This window comes from Oncorhynchus mykiss, chromosome 27 (assembly GCF_013265735.2).
Source record: "Oncorhynchus mykiss isolate Arlee chromosome 27, USDA_OmykA_1.1, whole genome shotgun sequence".
Classification (NCBI taxonomy): domain Eukaryota; kingdom Metazoa; phylum Chordata; class Actinopteri; order Salmoniformes; family Salmonidae; genus Oncorhynchus; species Oncorhynchus mykiss.
In genome coordinates this window covers 41,302,409-41,324,560 of record NC_048591.1, presented here as the reverse complement: position 1 = coordinate 41,324,560, position 22,152 = coordinate 41,302,409, and the positions used below count along the sequence as shown (strand labels likewise).

Sequence of the window (22,152 nt, the reverse complement as noted above, 5' to 3'; positions counted from 1 at the left end):
TCAGTTTCATCAATAATTTAATATATGTTGCATAGTGTGGAATACCTTATCTACAGTAATTTATCACCCTAAGAACTGAAACTTATTTTTCTATGTAATTTCCTGCCCTATTGGCTTAATATATCTCCTATCCAAACCTCAATGTATCTCATCTTCCCCTATTTATTCTCAATGATACATAGGATTTTTTTCTGTTGTAATACCAAATCAATAATAGCCAATTCAAAAACTTCACAGCTAATGTTGTAAAACAGAATCCTGAACCACTTTCTCATCTGCGGTTCAAATTATAATTCTAGCCCAAAACTAAAACTCCATTAGAATTAATTTACCTTATAACTAGTAACCCAAATGACCACAAATTCATTATACAAATGGCTCTCCCCCTGAGGCTGATCAGACCCCAAGAGATAGCCATGATAAGGTCAAAGGTCATACCACCCTTTTATAGTCATGTTCCATACCACATTAGACATATTAAAGAATCCTTTATCCTTAAATCAAAAAATTCACTTGTGTAATTAAAACTCATAAAATAAAAACCCATAAAGTTCCATATGTGAGCGTGCCTCTTTAAAATACCTTTGCCCCAAAACAAATAGTCCTAACAAATGTTTTATGTGTATATATTTGCAAACCTTAATGAATAAACAAAACTTCCAGGCCTTTTTCAATTTGGGCGTTTATGGCCTCAATCTCACCCACTCTCCCCAAGATTATAATCCCAGATATTTAATAAAAATGTAAACGTATTCTCCCATGGCTCCTTCCACTTACATATTTTAGATAACTTCCATCCGTCCCGGAAGAATGAATCCTACATGAACACACCAGAATACAATGTTTAATTAAGTTAAATCAACTCCTAAAATAACCCTAAAATAAACACATCCCATTAGTAGAGGATGCCTGGTTGTTCTTTAAAAGTGCTTTCCTCACCATCTTAAATAAGCATGTTCTCTGCTGCCAGTGACTGGAACGAATTACAAAAATTGCTGAAGCTGGAGACTTACATCCCCCTACTAACTTTAAACATCAGCTATCTGAGCAGCTAACCAATCGCTGCAGCTGTACATTGTCCATCTGTAAATAGCCCACCCAATCTACCTACCTCATCCCCATATTGTTTTTATTTACTTTGCTGCTCTTTTGCACACCAGTATCACTACTTACACACCTTCATCTGCTCATCATCATCTGCTCATCTGTCACTCCAGTTTTAATCTGCTAAATTGTAATTACTTTTCTACTATGGCCTATTTATTGCGTTACCTCCTCATGCCATTTGCACACACTGTATATAGAATTTCTTTTTTTCTATTGTGTTATTGACGCTTGTTTATTCCATGTGTAACTGTGTTGTTGTTTCTGTCGCACTGCAGTTGTAAATAGCTTACCTGGTTAAATAAAGTTGAAATAAAACAATTATACAATGTAGAAAATAGTAAAAAATAAAACTGTAATTATTAGATGTGTCCAAACTTCTGACTGGAACTGTATACCCAGACTATCTACATTCACCATTTTTGCACAAACAGTTTTTTATCACATATCCTGCTTCTACTGTTTATTATCTATCCTATTGCCTAGTCAATTCAGTTATATATACTGTTTATTATCTATCCTATTGCCTAGTCACTTCAGTTAAATATACTGTTTATTATCTACCCTGTTGCCTCGTCACTTCAGTTATATATACTGTTTATTATCTAACTTGTTGCCTAGTAATTTCAGTTATATATACTGTTTATTACTAACCTGTTGCCTAGTCACATCAGTTAAATATACTGTTTATTATCTACCCTGTTGCCTCGTCACTTCAGTTATATACACGGTTTATTGTCTATCCTGTTGCCTAGTTACTTCAGTTATATACACGGTTTATTATCTATCCTGTTGCCTAGTAACTTCAGTTATATACACGGTTTATGATCTATCCTGTTGCCTCGTCACTTCAGTTATATACACGGTTTATTATCTACCCTGTTGCCTAGTTACTTCAGTTATATACACGGTTTATTATCTATCCTGTTGCCTAGTTACTTCAGTTATATACACGGTTTATTATCTATCCTGTTGCCTAGTTACTTCAGTTATATAAACGGTTTATTATCTATCCTGTTGCCTAGTTACTTCAGTTATATACACGGTTTATTATCTACCCTATTGCCTAGTTACTTCAGTTATATACACGGTTTATTATCTATCCTGTTGCCTAGTTACTTCAGTTATATACACGGTTTATTATCTATCCTGTTGCCTAGTTACTTCAGTTATATACACGGTTTATTATCTATCCTGTTGCCTAGTTACTTCAGTTATATACACGGTTTATTATCTATCCTGTTGCCTAGTTACTTCAGTTAAACAGTGCCATCGGGAAGTATTCAGACCCCTTTTTACCAACATTTTGTTGTGTTACTAAGTGGGATTAAAATGGATTAAATTGTCATTTTTTGTAAGCGATCTACACAAAATAGCTTCTCACTTATCCTCCCAGATCATCATGTTGCTGAATAGCCACCACTAGTCAGCTACCTGCTACCCGTCCTGCCCCCTCCCATGCACTCCATTCCGTTTCTTTATTATTTACATTTTGCTCCCTTTTTCTCCCCAAATGTTTGATTGCGATCTTGTTTCATCGCTCAAAGGGCTCGGGAGATGCGAAGGTCGAGTCATGTGTCCTCCAATACATGACCTGCCAAGCTGTGCTTCTTAACACCTGCTCGTTAAACCCAGAAGTCAGCTGCACCAATGTGTCGGAGGAAACACCATTCAACTGATGACCGAAGTCAGCCTGCAGGTGCCCTGCCCACCACAAAGAGTCGCGAGAGCACGAAGAGTCAAGTAAAGCCCCACCGATCAAACCCTCCCCTAACCTGGACGATGTTGGGCCAGTTGTGTGCCGCTCTATGGGACTCCTGGTCACGGCCTGTTATGACACAGCCTGGGATCGAACCAGACTGTAATGACACCGCGCCACTCGGGAAGCCACGTTATTTTTTTCATCCTGAAAAACTCCACAGTTCTTAACAATTACAAGTACACCCATAACATGATGCAGCCACCACTATGCTTGAAAATATGGTCAGTGGTACAAAGTAATGTGTTGGATTTGGACTAAACATAACACTTTGTAATGGGCACCAAAAGTAAATTGTTTTTTTGCCACATATTCCTTTAGTGCCTTGTTATAAACAGGATGCATGTTTTGGAATATTTTTCTGTACGGTGAAAATAAAACCTAACATAACTCAAACGGAAAGCATTTGCATTTTTGCGCAGTCCTTTTCACTTTGTCAATTAGGAGTGTTGTGTTCCCCAGCAAGAAAACCAAAATGTGTCACTCAAACAGAAGGGGGAACTAACAAAGAGTCACGGACAACAACCAAAATGAAATAGGTGGGGTTTTAGGAGGGGTTCTGAAAGACACTAATGGGGGTGTCCACTGAAAGTGGACCTAAAACAACAACTGAGACCTAAAAGACACCCACCATGAGACCCACTAAATTTACCCAAGAAGAGGTAAACAAAAGAAAAACCCACACCAAACTTAAAGACAGGAAGTAAACCAAAAAGGTGGAACAAACCAAAGGTGTTAACCCTCCACCTCTCTCAAGACATCTTAAGGTGTTAACCCTCCACCTCTCTCAAGACATCTAAAGGTGTTCAACCTCCACATCTATCAAGTCAACTGCAGCACTGGGCCAGCACAGGTTAAACACTTTCCCACTTACCAGATGAACAAGCCAGCAAAGGTGTAACACATACTGACTAACGAGGTGATACCAATTGGTGCGCCCTACTTGCTAAAGTCCAACCTCAAAACATAAATGGAAAAAACAAAACCTGTAACAGGAGTAACTACAATGTTGATCCATTCTCAGTTTTCTCCTTTCACAGCCATTCAACTCTTTAACTGTTTAAAGTCACCAGTGGCCTCATGGTGAAATCCCTGAGCGGATTCCTTGCTTTCCGCAACTGAGTTAGGAAGGACGCTTGCATCTTTGTAGTGACTGGGTGTATTGATACACCATCCAAAGTGTAATTAATAACTTCATCATGCTCAAAGGGATATTCAATGTACGTGTTTTGTTTCTCTACTGTTGGGGAATAATCAGAATTGGTTGGTAACATAGGTAAGATGTTTTATATTCATCATATGTTTGTAAGTTACTTCTCATCAAGAATGTTATTTTTGTATAATACTGTGGCAGGGTTGCAGTATCTGTTCTATGTCAAGACTAAGTTGCATGGGCCGCAGAGAGGGGAGAGGTCAAGGCATAATCATGTGTAAACATATCTTTTGCTGCACTGTGTCTGTGTGCCAGTCACTCCCTACTTTTCCCATCGGGGAAAGGAGGATGGCAGTGTCTGGAATCATTCTATCCTCTCCGTGAGCTTGTCCAGGATTGGTTGTATTTAGAGTTAGTTGTATCTAAATGACAATTTGATATATGCCTGTTGATATGGAGGATTGGTTTATGGTTCTAGGGTTTGAGTAAGGAGCCAAAGCTGAACGATTTATTATGTCTATGCTGTCTGACTATGTGTGTTCTTTGCTATTAAAGGATCTCAGTTGCAATGTAGGGGGGCTCTCAGAGAATTCATTGATAGACACTGAATTGCCTGAGAGTCACAGGGTTGTGATAGAGCTCATATAATTAAAGATGGACTTTGATAACTAACTCTGACTTGTGTTGTGGTTTGCGCTCATGATTTGGTAAATAGAGGAAATTTCCACGACACTACCCATCTACCACTAGGTGCTCTTCTTTGCGAGGCATTGAAAAACCTCCCTGGTCATAGTGGTTGATTGGTTTGAAATTCACTGCTCTACTGCGGGACCTTACATATAATTGTATGTGTCGGTACAGAAATTAGGAAGTCAAATCACAATTTAATCCAATTTAAATTCAGGCTGTAACACAAAAAAAATGAAAAAAAGTCAAGGGGTGTGAATACTTTCTGATGGCACTTTATCTACCTCAATTACCTTGTATCCCTGCACATCGACTCGGTATGTGTATATGTGTATATAGCCTAGTTATTGTTATTCATTATTTATTTATTACTTGTATTATTACGTATTTCATTTTTCCATTATTTCTCTATTTTATTTCTCTCTGCATTGTTGGGAAGGGCCCATAAGTAAGCATTTCACTGTTAGACAAAGGTTTATGAGGCAGAGGTTTAATCCTAGACACATGAACTGTGGGATGTATACGGTGGATTCGGGGCAATAGACGATAAACAGCAGAGGGGCTAAGGACTTTAGGATTTTAGAGATGGGGAAAGGGCCGACAAAACGGGGGAAAAGTCTACGGGACTCCACCCGGAGGGGCAAAGGAGAGGAAAGCCATACCCTCTGCCCTAGATTATAGTGGGGAGCCGGGGTCCGTAGGCGGTCCTCCTTTTGCAAAAATCTGGAGGTGGTCTTGAGAAGAGGGATCCGGGCTCCCTTCCAAGTATGGCGACAGCAGTGGACAAACATATGGGCAGAGGGTCTGCTGAATTCTTCCTCTTGCTCAGGGAGAGCGTGGTCTGATAGCCCAGGGAACACTCAAAGGGCGAGAGACCAGTGAAGGGTGTTGCGGGTGTATTCCACTAACACAAGTTTCTGGCTCCAGGTGGTGGGGTTGGCGGTGACGAGGCAATGAAGAGCTGTCTCCGGGTCCTGATTGGCTCAGGTCTGACTGGCCGTTAGACTGAGGATGAAAGTCATAGGACAGGCTGGCCGACGACCCAATGAGCGTGCAGAACGCCTTCCAGAACCGGGACGAGAACTGAGGACCATGATCGGAGACCATATTGACCCCGGAAGACGTGCTGCACCATGAGCTGGGCCGTCTCCTTGGATGGGGGTAACTTGGAAAGGGGAATGAAATGGTTGGCTTTGGAAAACCTATCCACCATTGTTAGGATTGCTGTGTTGCCATCTGATGGAGGGAGATCATTTAAGTCCAGGGATATATGAGACCGGGTCAGTGAGGAATAGGAAGTGATTGAAGGAGGCCCGAGGGAGCTTGCCGCAGAGTATTATTCTGTGGACACAGTGCAGGCGGCGACGAACTCGGAGACATCAGGTAACATGGTGAGACACCAAAAACGTTGTCATCCAACGGGAGCCAGGATGGCAGGTGAGTCTTGAGGAATGTGCCCATTCCAGGAATGGAGAACGGGCAGAGTCCGGGACAACCACAGCAGTGAAATACAGGCGTGAGAGCACATCAGATTTGACATTCTTGGGGCGGTAAGATATGGTGAAATTAAAATAAGTGAATAACAGGGCCCATCAAGCCTGCCTTAAGATGAGGCGCTTGGCGGTGCGGAGATATTGCAGGATTTTTATGGTCAGTCCACACTAAGAATGGATGTTCCGCCTCCTCTAACCAGTGCCTCCACTTCTCCAACAACATCTTAACCACATGTAGCTGTTGATTTCCCACCTCATACTTCCTCTCAGCTGGGTTTTGACAATGGGAAAGGAAGGCGAGGGGATACCGATTTTGGTCTTGGGCAGAACACTGGGACAGGATCTCCCCCACTCCGACGTCTGAGGCATCGACCTCCAACACAAACTGATGGGACGGGTACCAATGGATTATGATGGGAGCTGTAGTGAATCGATGCTTGAGGTCAGAGAACGCCGGACAGCTGCTGGAGAACACGTGAAAGGAACCTTGTGAGAGGTGAGTGCTGAGAGGGGGGAAGCCAGGGTGCTGTAACCCCAGACGAAGCCCCGGGAAATTAGCAAACCCCAGAAAACGTTGCAGCAGCACTCTGAATTTGAGTAGAGGCCAATCCACCACCGCTCTCACCTTGTTAGAATTCATCTGAATAGTTCCTGCAGTGATGATGTATCCTAGGAAGGAGATGGTGGAGTGATGTAATTCACTGGAGGACCTGTCGGCCGTGGAGGACTTGCTCTTGTGCTGACCAGGAAAAAATTAGGATGTTGTCGATGTAGACAAACACGAATCGGTTCAACTTGTAATGGAGCACATCATTAACCAGGACCTGGAACACTATGAGAGCGTTGGTCAGTCGGAATGACATCACCAGTTAATCGCAGCGCACGCTCGCCGTGCGCTCTCCGTCCCGTATCCGAACCAAACGGTAGGCTTTCTGAAGTTCCAACTTCGAGAAAACGGTAGTCCCCTGCAGACGCTCGAAAGCCGAGGAGATGAGTGGTAGCGGGTAACGTATTTTTAACCGTCATGTCATTAAGGCCCCGAGAGTTGATACACAGAAGCAGGGTTTTTTTCTATAAAAAATAAGAACACTGAACCGGTGGAGGAGGCAGATGGATGAAAGCTCCTTGCCGCAAGAGAGTCCCAAATGTACCTTTCCATAGCCTTGGTCTACGGACCTGACAGGGAAAAAATTTGCCCCCAAGGTGGTGTTGTGCCCGAGAAAAGGTCAATTGCGCAGTCGTAGGGTTGATGCGGAGGAAGAGATGTAGCGAGAGCATTGTTGAAAACCTCCTGGAGGTCTTGGAATTCCGCGGGAACGGCAGAGAGATCCGAGGCTTTTCCATAGCCTGCAGAAAGATTTTCAGGGGCTAGGTCAGGAGATAGGTACATAAAGCATTTCAATGAGCAGGAAGTGCAAAGACTAATTGCCAATTATCTGCCACTCGCAGGTTTATAGGAACCATATTGCTGTTAACTCTGGCAATAGAGCACCCATCCAGCTTCAGTGACGTCCATGGGAATGAAAAGGGGTTGTGTGGAGATACCCAGTTCCGACACCAGGGTAGAGTCCATAAAACTATAGTCGGCCCCAGAGTCAATGAGCACCCGGAGAGATTTGGAGCGGTCCCCCAACAGCAGGATGGCATGAAGAGGGGTACGAGTAAGGAGATATTGGATACTTCCCGTACAGCTCACCAGCGGACTCGTACCTACTGATGAGCCTGGTCTTTTAATAGACAGATAGATATGTAGTGTTCTGTAGTACCACAATACAGACAGCTCTTGGTGCTCAGTCTGTGCAAGTGTTCAACAGGAGACAATCTAGCCCTTCCAAGTTGCATGGGCTCCAGAGGAGATGAGTTGACTGCCCTCTGTGATTCCCGAGGGAACTCAGGTGACTTTGGATCCTCCCGGCAATGTAGACTTCGGGAACTTCCGGTATTCCTCGGAGGCGAGGTGGGAATCGTGGACGAGCGAGTGGGACCGGGAACAGACCTCCTCTCCCGCCTACGTTCCTGTGGCCACCCTAAGTCTGCTCTGCATAAAGGGCAGCGGGTTCTATTACTGATTCATGTCTATTTTGCCAGATCCTAAGTGGTTTGTTGAATTTGATGTTCCTTTTAATGGTTTAGAAGGCCCTTCTTGCCTTTACAGCTTTGCGGAAGTTACCTGTGACAGTGATGTTTAGGCCAAGGTATGTATAGTTTTTTTGGGTGCTCTGGGGCAACGGTGTCTAGATGGAATTCGTATTTGTGGTCCTGGAAAGTTAACCTTTTTTGGAAAACCATTATTTTTGTCTTACTGAGATTTACAGTCAGGGCCCAGGTCTCATATAATATTTGCAGAAGATTTAGGTGCAGCTGTAGGCCCTTCTTGGTTGGGGACAGAAGCACCAGATCATCAGCAAACAGCAAACAGTAGACATCAGATTCTAGTAGGGTGAGTCCGGATGCTGCAGACTAGTGCCCTTGCCAATTAGTTGATATACAGTGCATTCGAAAATTATTCAGACCCTTTGAATTTTGTTACAATACAACCTTATTCTAAAATAGTTTCCCCCCCTAATCAGTCTACACAAAATACCCCAAATGACAAAGCAAAAAAGGTTCTTCGAAATATTTGCAAATTCATTTAAAAAAAAAATCCCTGGCAATATCACATTTACATAAGTAATCAGACCCTTAACTCCATACTCTGTTGAAGCACCTTTGTCAGCGATTACAGCCTGGAGTCTTCTTGGGTATGACGCTACAAGCGTGTCACACATGTATTTGGGGAGTTTCTCCCATTCTTCTCTGCAGATCCCCTCAAGCTCAGACAGGCTGGATGGGGAAGGTCGCTGCACAGCTTTTTTCAGGTCTCTCAGGAGATGTTCGATCGGGTTCAAGTCCAGGGTCTGGCTAGGCCACTCAAGGACATTCAGACACTTGAGCCCAAGCCACTCCTGCATGGTCTTGGCTGTGTTCTTAGGGTTGTTGTCCTGTTGGATGGTAAACCTTTGCCCCAGTCTGAGGTCCTGAGCGGTCTGGAGCAGGTTTTCATTAAGGATCTCTCTGTACTTTGCTACGTTCATCTTTCACTCGATCCTGACTAGTCTCCCAGTCCCTGCCGCTGAAAAACAACTCCACAGCACGATGCTGCCAACACCATTCTTCACCCTACGGACGGTGCCAGATTTCCTCCAGACATGACACTTGGCATTCACCCTAAATAGTTCAATCTTGATTTCATCAGACCAGATAATCTTGCTTCTCATGGTCTGAGAGTCCTTTAGATGCCTTTTGGCAAACTCCATGCGGTGCGGTTGTGTAGCCTTTTACTTAGGAGTGGCTTCCATCTGGCCACTCTACCATAAAGGCCTGATTGGTGGTGCTGCAGAGATGGTTGTCCTTTTTGAAGGAGTGACCATTGGGTTCTTGATCACCTCCCTGACCAAGGCCCTTCTCCCCCGATTTCTCAGTTTGGCTGGGCGGCCAGCACTAGCAAGAGTCTTGACGGTTCCAAACTTCTTTCATTTATGGATGATGGAGGCCACTGTGTTCCTGGGGAACTTTAATGATGCAGAAATGTTTTGGTACCCTTTCCCAGATCTGTGCCTCGACACAATCCTGTCTCGGAGCTTTACAGACAATTCCTTTGACCTCATGGTTTGGTTTTTGCTCTGACATACACTGTCAACTGTGGAACCTTATATAGATAGGTGTGTGCTTTTCCAATTCACATTAAATTAATTGATTTTACCACAAGTGAACTGCAATCAAAATGTAGGAACATCTCAAAGATGATCAATGGAAACAGGATGCACCTTAGCTGGTTTATCCATACATCTCCATTTTGGATAGATAACTCTGTGTTGTTGTTCGTTTAGTGTGTTCCAATTTTCACAGAAGTGGTCTCTCTCTCTCTCTCTCTCTCTCTCTCTCTCTCTCTCTCTCTCTCTCTTTCTCTCCATGCATCTCTAATCCATTTAGTTAGAATTTCACTTTTTACTTAATAAAACAATTTATTGTACTGTATGATGTAATATCTGTCTGAATGGATCCATCTGATGATGTTGAAGAACAGATACTGTATCTCCTGCACTACACATTACCTTCAAAAACATCACACTCAAATGCTTCCTGCAATTACCCCCAATTACCTGCTCCCCAAGTTATCCTCCAATAACAAGTCCCAATTAACCCCCTCCTGCCCCTCCCTCCCTACAAGCACCCCTGGTGGCCGTGTGCTTGTTTTTTAGCCGGGGGCTCATTTCTCCCTATATCAGCAGCTCCCCTTCTCTCCTCTTCCTCTCCCTCTTTAACTCGCACACACTGCAGGAGATACCAGACTGACAGACACTCATCCTCTCTCTCTCTCTCTTTCTGTCTGTCTGTTTGTCTGTCTATCTGTCTGTCTCACCAGGATAAGGTTTTCTGTTGCCAGGTAGGGCAGAGGTAGAACACGGTGTTGTGTGTCTATCACTGTTGTTTCACATGTCTGGTTACTCTGAAACAACAGGTGTCTGTGTTGTATGATGTATCTCTTCATTGAAAGCACTTTTTGATCATATCTTTATGTCTACAGAGTGTTCTGTCTGCAAGGTCTTGGTTTGGTCTCTCTCCAACAGGTGACGGAACAATCCCAGTCCTGAGCCTTGTCTCTCTCCAGGTGATGAGCCTCTGGGGCTGGCTGTGGCTGCTCTACTGTCTCCATGTCCCTGGGTCTGTCTGGGGTCTGGATGGAGGTGGAGAGGGGGCTTGTCGGCTAATAGCTAAGCCCGTCTCAGGCAGTGTTTATCGGGCAGGAGATGTGGTCATTGGGGGCCTGTTCCCCATCCATGTGGAAGCCCCTCTACCAGAGCAGGAGTTCAGGAGCATTAAGGAAAATTCTACCTGTACAATGTACGCAGCTTGTGTGATAACAGCTTTTGTCATTGTGTTTTCCCTTGAAGGTAATGTGTATTCAGCTACCTCATATCTCTCTGTTTCTTCCTTTCTTCTCTCTGTCAGTTTCAAACAGCGTGCTTACCGCTGGCTCCAGACTATGATCTTTGCTGTGGAGGAGATTAATCGTGACCCAGCCCTCCTGCCTAACCTCACCCTGGGGTTCCTGGCGTCTGACACATGCCGGACAGAGGGCATCACCCTGGGGGCAGCCCTAGCCATGGTGACTGGCAAGGAGGCCTCCGTGGTGGGCACAGAATGTGGCACTACCCCTGAGGTTCCCGTCATCATCGGGGATGCCCACTCCTCAGCCTCCATGGTGGTGGCACAGACCCTCGGGCCGTTTGATTTACCCATGGTGAGGCAGGGGTTGGATTACAGGTTGGGATAAGATGATGACTCTTTTCACAATCCATTTCAATCTCTATCTAGATTTCGCTCTCTCTAACGTTTACTTTCCTTCTCCCTCTGCACCTTACAAATGATAATTATCCATGACTCTCACTCTCTCTCTGTCTCTCACTGTCTCTTTCATGCCCTCTCTCTCTCACTCTTTTCTCTCCCAGGTCAGTTACTTTGCCACCTGTGCGTGTTTGAGTGACAACTGGAGGTACCCCTCATTCTTCCGTACTGTTCCCAGCGATGCCTTCCAGGCTCGGGGCATGGCCAAGCTTCTGCGTCTGCTGAGATGGGTGTGGGTAGGGCTAGTGTCAGAGGATGATGATTATGGCAAGTTTGGGGTTCAGCTGCTTCTCCAAGAGCTCCAGGGATCTGGGGTGTGTGTCGCTTACTCCGAGGTCCTCCCGAAGGTATGACCTCAATCTGATGATCTGACAGTATACTCTCTCTTTTACTAAATTTTTCTCTATATATTTCACTCTGACTCCCTCTCTCTTCTAATCTAATAGAAACACTCTCTCTGATTTTCTCTGACACTCTTCCCTTTTTCTCACTGATGGTCATCCCCAAGTTACCGTCTAAGAGAAAGATCAGGCACATTGCAGACACCATCAGAGGATCTACTGCCAGAGTGGTGGTGGCATTTGTAGGATTCACGGGTCATTCAGGGGTGAGCAGATACCAGTTAGAGTATTGTTAATGATTTGTAACACAGCTGTGGCAGTGTCCTTGTGTCTTACCGTGTCTTGATGCCCTTTACAGACACAATAATTTCCTAATTGATAATCATGCATTTCATCTTGACTATCTTGATCTATTTAACAATTTCATTCTCCAGGCCCTGATGGAAGAGGTTGTCCGTCAGAACATTACAGATAAGCAGTGGATTGCCTCAGAGTCCTGGGTCACCTACTCTACTATCGCCTCCCCGAAAAACATGCCCTCTCTTGCCGGGACAATCGGTTTTGCCCTGAAGAAAGCTGATATTCCCGGCCTGGGGCCTTTCCTAACACGCCTCCATCCAGACGGGGACTACCAGAAGTCCGACCCATTCCTGAGAGATTTGTGGGAAGAGATGTTTGGGTGTTCTCTGGGAGTTGACCTCAGCGTGACACTGCCGTCCCGGCGACAGTGTACGGGGTCAGAGGTCATACGTGAGGGAGACTTTACATCTACATTTCTGTTTTTGTCCTGATTCCCAATGTTTTGTCAGCAAAATAAAGTGTCAATCCTAGGTGAGGGAGAGAGCCAGTATGCTGACGTGTCTCAGCTGAGAGCCAGCTATAATGTGTACAAGGCTGTGTACGCCATCGCCTACGCCATACAGGATATGATGGCCTGTCGACCAGGGGATGGAGTCTTTAATGGTGGACAGTGCCCTGATATCAGGAAGCTTCAGCCCAGCCAGGTGAGAATAACATGTTGATCTGTTTTCAAGTTAATAACATTAATGTTTCCAGTCAGGATACAGTGAAAACACTTTGTAAGGTTTGAATACTAAAGAACAAAAGCCACAACTGGTTCTAACTCTTAATCCTGTTCCAATGCCCTTTTCTCTTTGAGATTGTTCATTACCTGAGGGGAGTGAACTTCAGTACTCCTGTGGGGGAATCTTTCCACTTCGACATTAATGGTGATCCGCCTGCCTCTTATGACATCATCAACTGGCATGTGACCCCCGAGGGGACGGCAGAGTTTGTCCAGGTCGGACATTTTCTGTCCTCTGAGGGATCGGACGACCAGTTTCACATCGACATGGATAAAGTGGTGTGGGGTGGGGGCAGTGGAGATGAGGTGAGAACTGTTCAGTTTAGTTTCACTGTGTGTGTGTGTGTGTGTTTGTGTTTATATGCGTGTGCATGTGCGTGTGTGTTTGTGTGTGTGAGTGAGTGATAGAGATTTATTTAGTTTATTACCCTGAGGCAGGGTAAAAAAAGACGGCCTACCCCAGCCAAACCCTGAAGACGCTCTGAATCATGGCCAAATGTGAAATTGTTTGGATTTGAACCAGGGACTGTAGTTGTGCCTCTTGCACTGATATGCAGTGCCTTAGAATGCTGAACCACTCAGGGGGAACATGATACTGAATTTGAGATGTTTGTATGGTCATATTCCTGACATAGTCTCCAGAGGGGCCCAGCAAGCCTGCCTGTCTGTGAAATAATTATGATAATAGCAATGATAATGATGATGATGATAACTTCTTCCTCTCCCCCCTCTGGTAGGTCCTTGTGTCTGTATGCAGTGCTGACTGTCCCCCTGGTACCAGGCATGCGGTACAGAAGGGGAGACCTGTGTGCTGCTTTGACTGTCTGTCCTGTGCTGAGGGAGAGATCAGCAACACAACAGGTAGTCTATCAACTGTTCTGATTCCAATTCAAATTTCTCCTCAATCCTGATTGGTCCTGATTTGGGCTCCTCATTCTTCTTCCTTCTATATCAGGGTCAGTTGAGTGTATTAGGTGTCCAGAGCGGTTCTGGTCCAACCCTGATCGTACGGCCTGCATCCCCCAGCTGGTGGACTTCCTCTCCTACAGCGACACCATGGGCGTCATCCTGTCTGTCATCTCAGTTTCCGGGGCAACACTCACAGCCGGTGCCCTGGCCACCTTCCTCTACCACCGTCACACGGCCCTGGTGAGTTGAATCATATGATCATTTATAGAGGTACTGGACAGAGATGAGATTGTGTCATATGATTTCTGACATCACTCAGTCTAATTTATCTTTCTCTGTCTCGTTCCAGGTGAAAGCCAACAACTCTGAGCTCAGCTTCCTGCTCCTTCTGTCGCTCAAGCTCTGCTTCCTGTGTGCTCTCGTTTTCATTGGCCAGCCGAACCCGTGGACGTGCATGCTGAGACACACCCTGTTTGGTATAAGCTTTGTGTTCTGCATCTCCTGTCTGCTCAGCAGGACTGTGGTGGTGCTGGTGGCCTTCAGGGCCACTCTGCCTGGAGAGAACCTGATGAGATACTTCAGCCCCACCCAGCAGAGGATGGGTATCTCACTCTGCACACTCATCCAGGTTAACATATCGTTTTTACTGTATTCTATGGGAATGTAGTTGTTTCCTTCATTGACCATATTATTTGTTTTCAAGATAACTCGTTTTCCTTCCACCTCCGTTCCCTTACACAGGTGCTGATCTGTGTGCTGTGGCTGGCCTTAGCTCCACCCCGACCTGTTGAGAGGAGGGGCAGAGAGGGTCGGGGGCCAAGGGTCGTCCTGGAGTGTGAGGTGGGCTCTGTGATCGGCTTCTCTCTGGTGCTGGGCTACATTGGCCTGCTGGCCTCCCTCTGTCTCCTCTTAGCCTTCCTGGCCAGGAAACTCCCAGACAACTTCAACGAGGCCAAGTTCATCACCTTCAGCATGCTGATCTTCTGTGCCGTGTGGATCTCCTTCATCCCTGCCTACGTCAGCTCTCCTGGGAAGTACACAGTAGCTGTAGAGATCTTTGCCATCCTGGCCTCCAGCTTTGGGCTGCTGTTCTGTCTGTTTGCTCCAAAGTGTTACATCATCCTTCTGAGACCAGAGAGAAACACCAAGAAACACATTATGTCCAAATAGAAACCACCAAGAAACACATGATGTCCAATTAGAAACCACCGAGAAACACATGATGTCCAATTAGAAACCACCTAGAAACACATGATGTCCAATTAGATACTACCAAGAAACACATTATGTCCAATTAGAAACTACCAAGAAATACATGATGTCCAAATATTAACTTAAACATACTCACATCATGATTTAGGGCTCGTTGACATTCATTTCAACATGGGAATGTCCATTCTGTTTGGAAACATTATTTTCCTGCTATACCTTCACTATATTACTTTGTTAATATTAGAATGTGCCCTTATAATGTGTCAGAATGAAATATGTCTATATGAACAATCCAATAAAGATGACTTAATGTCTACTCATGCTGGAAGAGTTAGTATTGAGTCTGTCTGACAGAACCTACAGACCCCCTACACATGATTCCTTCGTCACCCAGTCAGTGTGTGTGTGTGAGTGTGATTGTGTGTGAGTGTGGTTGTGTGTGATTGTGTGTGTGTGTGTGTGTGTGTGTGTGTGTGTGTGTGTGTGTGTGTGTGTGTGTGTGTGTGTGTGTGTGTGTGTGTGTGTGTGTGTGTGTGTGTGTGTTTGTGTGTGCGTATGAGTGTGTCTGTCCCTCATCGTATACCAAAATGAAAACAGTAACATTCCACTGTCTGCCTACCCACTGTGGGAACCTCTCCACTCCCCATCACTCCCTCTTCCCACCCAGAAGACTCAAGGCTGTAATCGCTGCCCATGGTGCTTCGACAAAGTACTCAGTAAAGGGTCTGAATACTTATGTAAAGGTGATATTTGTTTTTTTTATTTTGTATAAATTTGCATACCTTTCTAAAAAAACTCTTTTTGCTTTGTCATTGTGGGGTTTTGTGTGTAGATTTACAAGGGGAAAAAAGCAATTTAGTCATTTTTAGAATAAGGCTGGAACGTAACAAAACGTGGAAAAAGTCAAGGGGTCTGAATACTTTCCGAATACACTGTATGTTCTCATATTTCCAGAGTTGCTGGAGGGCTTTGGAAACCCATGTATGTATTTGTGACACCATATATTCTACATTTTGTGGAAGGACATGAACTGCTTTGGAGACACATAGTTGCAGGGAATGTCAAACACATTTAATGTAGACCTAATACGGATTGTGTTCTTGAAGTTTTGTCAGGACGGAGCTGTTTTTGCTGCACATTGTGTTGCAGCCATCTGTGGCTAGACCGATGCAGTTTGTTGTCATCAAGAAACCTGAACAAGGCATTGGCAAAGGTCAGTGAATCAGCAGCTGGAATGATTATTATTCCTCCAAATGTGCTTATGATTTGAAAGGGTTTATTGCTGTGTTGTTTTACCAGAACACCCAGCTGCTTCTTAGTCGTGACATCAGTACTTTCATCAGTAATCAATGAGTAAGACACATTCCCAATGTCCTTTTTTGGTTCCTCATGCACTGCAGGCCCTGTAACTGCATTTAGGAGTGCTGTGCATTTTTTTCTATGAATATTGATTCCTTTCTTTGCAATGTCTTCAACAAAACATCCCAAGCGATCTACAGTTGCAATGCTGGAGTGGCATTTGGATGTGTGTCCATCACATCTGCCAGTGTCACACATCTGCGGTGAAAGGTGGCAGAGCTAGAGTGGTGTTTGTCAGACCATGAGACCATGTGACATCCCGAAAACTTTATTAGACCAGTTAGGCTAGTTGAGAACAAGTTCTCATTCACAAATGCGACCTGGTCAAAATAAATAAAAGCGGTGCGATACAAACAACAACACAGAGTTACACACGGAATAAACAAACATACAGTCAGTAATACAATATAAAAAGTATATATACAATGTGTGCAAATGAGGTAGGATAAGGGAGGTAAGGCAATAAATAGGCAGTAGTGGCGAAATAATTACAATATTGCAATTAAATATTGGAGTGATAGATGTGCAGAAGATGCGTGAGCAAGTAGAGATACTGGGGTGCAAAGGAGCAAAATAAATAAAATAAATAACAATATGGGGATGAGGTAGTTGGATGGGCTATTTACAGATGAGCTATGTACAGGTGCAGTGATATGTGAGCTGTTCTGACAGCTGGTGCTTAAAGCTAGTGAGGGAGATATGAGTCTCCAGCTTCAGTGATTTTTGCAGTTCGTTCCAGTCATTGGCAGCAGAGAAAAGGGAGGAAAGGTGGCCGAAGGAGGAATTGGCTTTGGGGGTGACCAGTGAAATATACCTGCTGGAGCGCGTGCTATGAGTGGGTGCTGCTATGGTGACCAGTGAGCTGAGATAAGGTAGATAATATACGAGGTAGATAATATACAAAAGTGAAATAAACAATAAGAATGAACAGTAAAAATTACACATACAGAAGTTTCAAAACAATAAAGATATTACAAATATCATATTATATATATATATATATATATATATATATATATATATATATATATATATATATATGTATATATACAGTATTGTAACAATGTACAAATAGTTAAAGTACACAAGAGAAAATAAATAATCATAAATATGGGTTGTATTAACAATGGTGTTTGTTCTTCACTGGTTGCCCTTTTCTTGTGGCAACAGGTCACAAATCTTGCTGCTGTGATGGCACACTGTGGAATTTCACCCAGTAGATATGGGAGTTTATCAAAATTTGATTTGTTTTCGAATTCCTTCTGGATCTGTGTTATCTGAGGGAAATATGTCTCTCTAATATGGTCATACATTGGGCAGGAGGTTAGGAAATGCAGCTCAGTTTCCACCTCATTTTGTGGGCAGTGAGCACATAGCCTGTCTTCTCTTGAGAGCCATGCCGGCCAACGGCGGCCTTTCTCAATAACAAGGCTGTGCTCACTGAGTCTGTACATAGTCAAAGCTTTCCTTAAGTTTGGGTCAGTCACAGTGGTCAGGTATTCTGCCACTGTGTACTCTCTGTTTAAGGCCAAATAGTATTCAAGTTTGGTCTGGTTTTTTGTTAATTCTTTCCAATGTGTCAAGTAATTATCTTTTTGTTTTCTCATGATTTGGTTGGGTCTAATTGTACTGTTGTCCTGGGGCTCTGTGGGGTGTGTTTGTGTTTGTGAACAGAGCCCCAGGACCAGCTTGCTTAGGGGACTCATCTCCAGGTTCATCTCTCTGTAGGTGATGGCTTTGTTATGGAAGGTTTGGGAATCGCTTCCTTTTAGGTGGTTGTAGAATTTAACGGCTCTTTTCTGGATTTTGATAATTAGTAGGTATCGGCCTAATTCTGCTCTGCATGCATTATTTGGTGTTCTACGTTGTACACAGAGGATATTTTTTGCAGAATTCTGCATGCAGAATCTCAATTTGGTGTTTGTCCCATTTTGTGAAGTCTTGGTTGGCGAGTGGACCCCAGACCTCACAACCATAAAGGGCAATGGGCTCTATGACTGATTCAAATATTTTTTAGCCAGATCCTAATTGGTATGTTGAAATTTATGTTTCTTTTGATGGCATAGAATTCTCTTCTTGCCTTGTCTCTCAGATCGTTCACAGCTTTGTGGAGCGCTGATGTTTAGGCCAAGGTATGTATAGTTTTTTGTGTGCTCTAGGGCAACAGTGTCTAGATGGAATTTGTATTTGTGGTCCTGGTGACTTGACCTTTTTTGGAACACCATTATTTTGGTCTTACTGAGATTTACTGTCAGGGCCCATGTCTGACAGAATATGTGCAGAAGATCTAGGTGCTGCTGTAGGCCCTCCTTGGTTGGTGACAGAATCAGCAAACAGTAGACATTTGACTTCAAATTCTAGTAGGGTGAGGCTGCGTGCTGCAGACTTTTCTAGTGCCCGCGCCAATTCGTTGATATATATGTTGAAGATGGTGGGGCTTAAGCTGCATCCCTGTCTCACCCCATGACCCTGTGTGAAGAAATGTGTGTGTTTTTTGCCAATTTTAACCGCACACTTGTTGTTTGTGTACATGGATTTTATAATGTTGTATGTTTTACCCCCGACACCACTTTCCATCAATTTGTTTCGCAGACCCTGATGCCAAATTGAGTCGAAGGCTTTTTTGAAATAAACAAAGCATGAGAAGACTTTGCCTTTGTTTTGGTTTGTTTGGTTATCAAACATGGTGTGTAGGGTTAATACATGGTCTGTTGTATGGTAATTTGGTAAAAAGCCAATTTGACATTTGCTCAGTACATTGTTTTCATTGAGGAAATGTACGAGTCTGCTGTTAAGGATAATGCAGAGGATTTTCCCAAGGTTACTGTTGACACATATTCCACGGTAGTTATTGGGCTCAAATTTGTCTCCACTTTTGTGGATTGGGGTGATCAGTCCATGATTCCAAATATTGGGGAAGATGCCAGAGCTAAGGATGATGTTGAAGAGTTTTAGTATAGCCAATTGGAATTGAGGATACCATCAATACCACAGGCCTTTTTTGGTTGGAGGGTTTTTATTTTCTTCCTGTAACTCATTCAAGGTAATTGGAGAATCCAGTGGGCTCTAGTAGTCTTTAATAGTTGATTCTAAGATTTGTAGTTTGTCATGTATATGTTTTTGCTCTTTATTCTTTGTTATAGAGCCAAAAAGATTGGATAAGTGGTTTACCCATACATCTCCATTTTGGAGATGTTGTTTGTTAAGTGTTTTCCAATTTTCCCAGAAGTGGTTAGAGTCTATGAATTCTTCAATTACATTGCGCTGATTTCTGACGTGCTGTTCCTTATTTTTCCGTAGTGTATTTCTGTATTGTTTTAGTGATTCACCATAGTGAAGGCGTAGACTCAGGTTTTCCGAGTCTCTATGTTTTTGGTTGCACAGGTTTCTCAGTTTCTTTCTTAGATTTTTGCATTCTTCATCAAAGCATTTGCCATTGTTATTAATTTTCTTCGGTTTTCTATTTGATATTTTTAGATTTGATAGGGAAGCTGAGAGTTCAAATATACTGTTAAGATTTTCTATTGCCAAGTTTACACCTTCACTATTGCAGTGGAACGTTTTACCCAGGAAATTGTCTAAAAGAGTGTCATGACGTTGGCCTGGGGGTTGGTTTATGACTGTCATAAATACCTCTTCCCCCCTTTTTCCTCTCTCTACCCTACTAAGGTTGCATTTGCAAAACCCCTTGGTTAACATAGAGATTCTGGGAACGTCAGAATGTGGGGGGAAATTAACTATATTCTGGTAATCCGAACAGTTGAACATATGCAGTGGTACTTAATGAATATGATGTCAGTTCGGTTGTCATCTGAAACATTCTCATCAATGATAAGATGACATAAACTCTACAGTGGAAAGTCTATAAATCAGAGTTATCAGATTCACATGGAATTGTTGTTCAATTTAAATGTGTGAATATTATATTATTTGTGATGGGATGAAATGAGATTTTAGCTTCTAAAATGTAAGATGTGGGTTTTCATAAGTTAGGGCTGCTCACTCAGTGGCCCGCCCACGTGAAGAGACAAAGGCTGTAAAACTTCAAACACACCCTCCTCTTCCTTCCTATATAAGCTCTTGACTACAACATAACTTTCTGTTCCGATGAGGTAGGATGACGATCCTATGTCAGAATGGTTCAGATAAAACTACAGAACGAAGCCAATATCAGCATGAGCTTTGGTTACGAATGGTATGAACTTTGAACTCTTATTCACGACTGAAGTGATATCTCCTAGCTGTTGAGTTAGCGACCGCAGCTGCAAACGCAGGTTAGGAAGGAACAGACAGAGTATCCCATCTACCAAACAATGACGTTACTACAACTTATTCAAGTGACCACCAGAGACATTCTTCAAATGACAGAGGACTCTGTTTGGCAACACGGCCTTCCATCTACCACCAACCTACTGAAGCGCAGCTCAGAGTAAATATTTATTGCATTTTCCTTTTTCCAAATGGGCGGTAATTTAGAATGCATAAGATACTGTATTTACGATAGCACAGCTTCGCCCTTTGTTCCTCAGTCTTCCCGCTCTTTCACTCAAACCCTGCCCCTTTTCTTTTGTGTAACAAGCTGTCATATCTGTTCCGCCCGCTAAGGACGTTTCCTATGACGTAAAGAATTATCCTGGTATAATGAATTATTTGTATATGTTATTCTGTGTGATTAGTTAGGTATTTAGTAAATAGATAATTAAACCCAATTTTGTATTGCTGATTCAACTTGTTAGCCAGGATTCTTGCAGATAACCAAGAATTTACAACTTTCAGAATATGAGACTGAAGTAAGATGACGATTAATGTTGACTGCTATTGATGTAAAATATTGCTAAATCTTTAAGAGTTTATTCGGAAGATAACAGCTCTATAAATATTATTTTGTGGTGCCCGACTCTCTAGTTAATTACATTTACCTGATTAGCTCAATCAGGTAATATTAATTATGGAGAAAGTATTTTATAGAATAGCCTGTCATAGCAATTAATCCGGCATAGCCAAAGACACGACAAGACATTGAATTTGTTGTTGCCGAATTGTTTTTTTGGTAGGTTTCCAAACTGCATTCCTTCCATCTATAGCATTTCTTAATGTTACTCAGTTCCTTTGGCTTTGATGCCTCATGATTGAGTATTGCTCTGTTCAAGTAGACTGTGATTTTGCTGTGGTCTGATAGGGGTGTCAGTGGGCTGACTGTGAGCGCACTGAGAAACACTGGTTTGAGGTCAGTGATAAAGTTGTCTACAGTACTACTGCCAAGAGATGAGCTATAGGTGTACCTACCATAGGAGTCCCCTCAAAGCCTACCATTGATTATGTACATACCCAGCGTGCGACAGAGCTGCAGGAGTTGTGACCTGTTTTTATTGGTTATGTTGTCATAGTTGTGCCTAGGGGGGCATATATGGGAGGGAATGCTGTCACCTGCAGGCAGGTGTTTGTCCCCCTGTGTGCTGAGGGTGACAGGTTCTTGTCCGGTTCTGGCATTTAGGTCACCACAGACTACATGTCCCTGGGCCTGGAAATGATTGATTTCCCCCTTCAGGATGGAGAAGCTGTCTTCTTTAAAGTATGGGGATTCTAGTGGGGGGATATAGGTAGCATACAGGAGGACATTTTTCTCTGTTAAGATCATTTCCTTTTGAATTTCCAGCCAAATG

At 43.4% G+C, this 22,152-nt stretch overlaps 1 protein-coding gene across 1 annotated transcript; it reads left to right on the top strand.

Annotated features, from left to right (window-relative positions):
• Window positions 1-10,850: 10,850 nt before the first annotated feature.
• On the top strand, window positions 10,851-15,385 carry LOC110507281 (extracellular calcium-sensing receptor-like). The gene is made up of 11 exons (XM_021587165.2): window positions 10,851-11,080; window positions 11,189-11,480; window positions 11,689-11,931; window positions 12,093-12,191; window positions 12,360-12,675; window positions 12,757-12,929; window positions 13,085-13,315; window positions 13,747-13,870; window positions 13,965-14,158; window positions 14,268-14,546; window positions 14,660-15,385. Exons 1-11 carry the CDS (start codon window positions 10,851-10,853, stop codon window positions 15,086-15,088), a joined length of 2,610 nt encoding a protein of 869 aa, XP_021442840.2. The 3' UTR covers window positions 15,089-15,385.
• The last annotated feature ends 6,767 nt before the right edge of the window (window positions 15,386-22,152 follow it).